The sequence below is a fragment of the Engraulis encrasicolus genome, chromosome 2 (genome assembly GCF_034702125.1).
Source record: "Engraulis encrasicolus isolate BLACKSEA-1 chromosome 2, IST_EnEncr_1.0, whole genome shotgun sequence".
Lineage (NCBI taxonomy): Eukaryota > Metazoa > Chordata > Actinopteri > Clupeiformes > Engraulidae > Engraulis > Engraulis encrasicolus.
This window is the reverse complement of record NC_085858.1, coordinates 14,084,324-14,085,077: the sequence shown is the minus strand read 5'-3', so window position 1 is coordinate 14,085,077 and position 754 is coordinate 14,084,324. Positions and strand designations below refer to the sequence as shown.

At 45.0% G+C, this 754-nt stretch overlaps 1 gene segment (V, D, J or C); it reads left to right on the top strand.

Moving 5' to 3' along the window:
• LOC134459400 (immunoglobulin heavy variable 3-7-like) lies at positions 1-481 on the top strand. The segment is given in 2 exon segments: positions 1-71; positions 165-481. Coding segments are annotated over 2 exon segments (363 nt in total).
• Positions 482-754: the final 273 nt, after the last annotated feature.

The following is a 754-nucleotide window of genomic DNA, read 5'->3' as shown; positions in this document are numbered from 1 at the left end:
TCCAACACTTCTACAAGTCAAGAACATGCACATCCCAATACCCATCCTCCTATTACTGCAGATGCTGCCTGGTAAGTAGCTGTAGTCCTCAGGCATATAGAGCATATGGTATGTTTAAAACAATAACCATCATCGATTGTTATTTATTTTCATTTATTTCACAGGATTGCAGGGTCAGGTCTTGACAGAGTCTGAACCAGCGTTGTTAAGACCGGGCCAGTCACATAAACTGACCTGCACTGCATCTGGAGGGCTGGATTTTGATAGCTACTGGATGGCCTGGGTCAGACAGGCCCCTGGGAAAGGTCTGGAATTTGTTTCAATTATTGAGTACGACAGTGATAGAAAATATTACTCCAGCGCTGTTCAGGGACGGTTCACAACCACCAGAGACAACCGTGTGGACCAGGTGTATCTGCAGATGAACAATCTGAAGGCTGAAGACACGGCTGTGTATTACTGTGCCCGAGAGACACAGTGATGCAAGACTCTAGAGAGCTGTACAAAAACCCATGCTAAAGCTAACAACAAGGACACAGACATAATGGGTCCCGATCTATATCTAACCTCCCGTCCTCTCCTTGGGCTTGTGGCGTTGTGATGCGAGGCAAAACTCATTTCATTCAATATCTCGCATAAGCACAATTCAAAGGGCATTTTCTCATTTACAATCAGGATGTTGAATGGGTAAAAGTCCCCCCATAAAAGTTGTGCCTTGGCTGATATCGGGGAAACTTAATTGTTTTTCTCCACC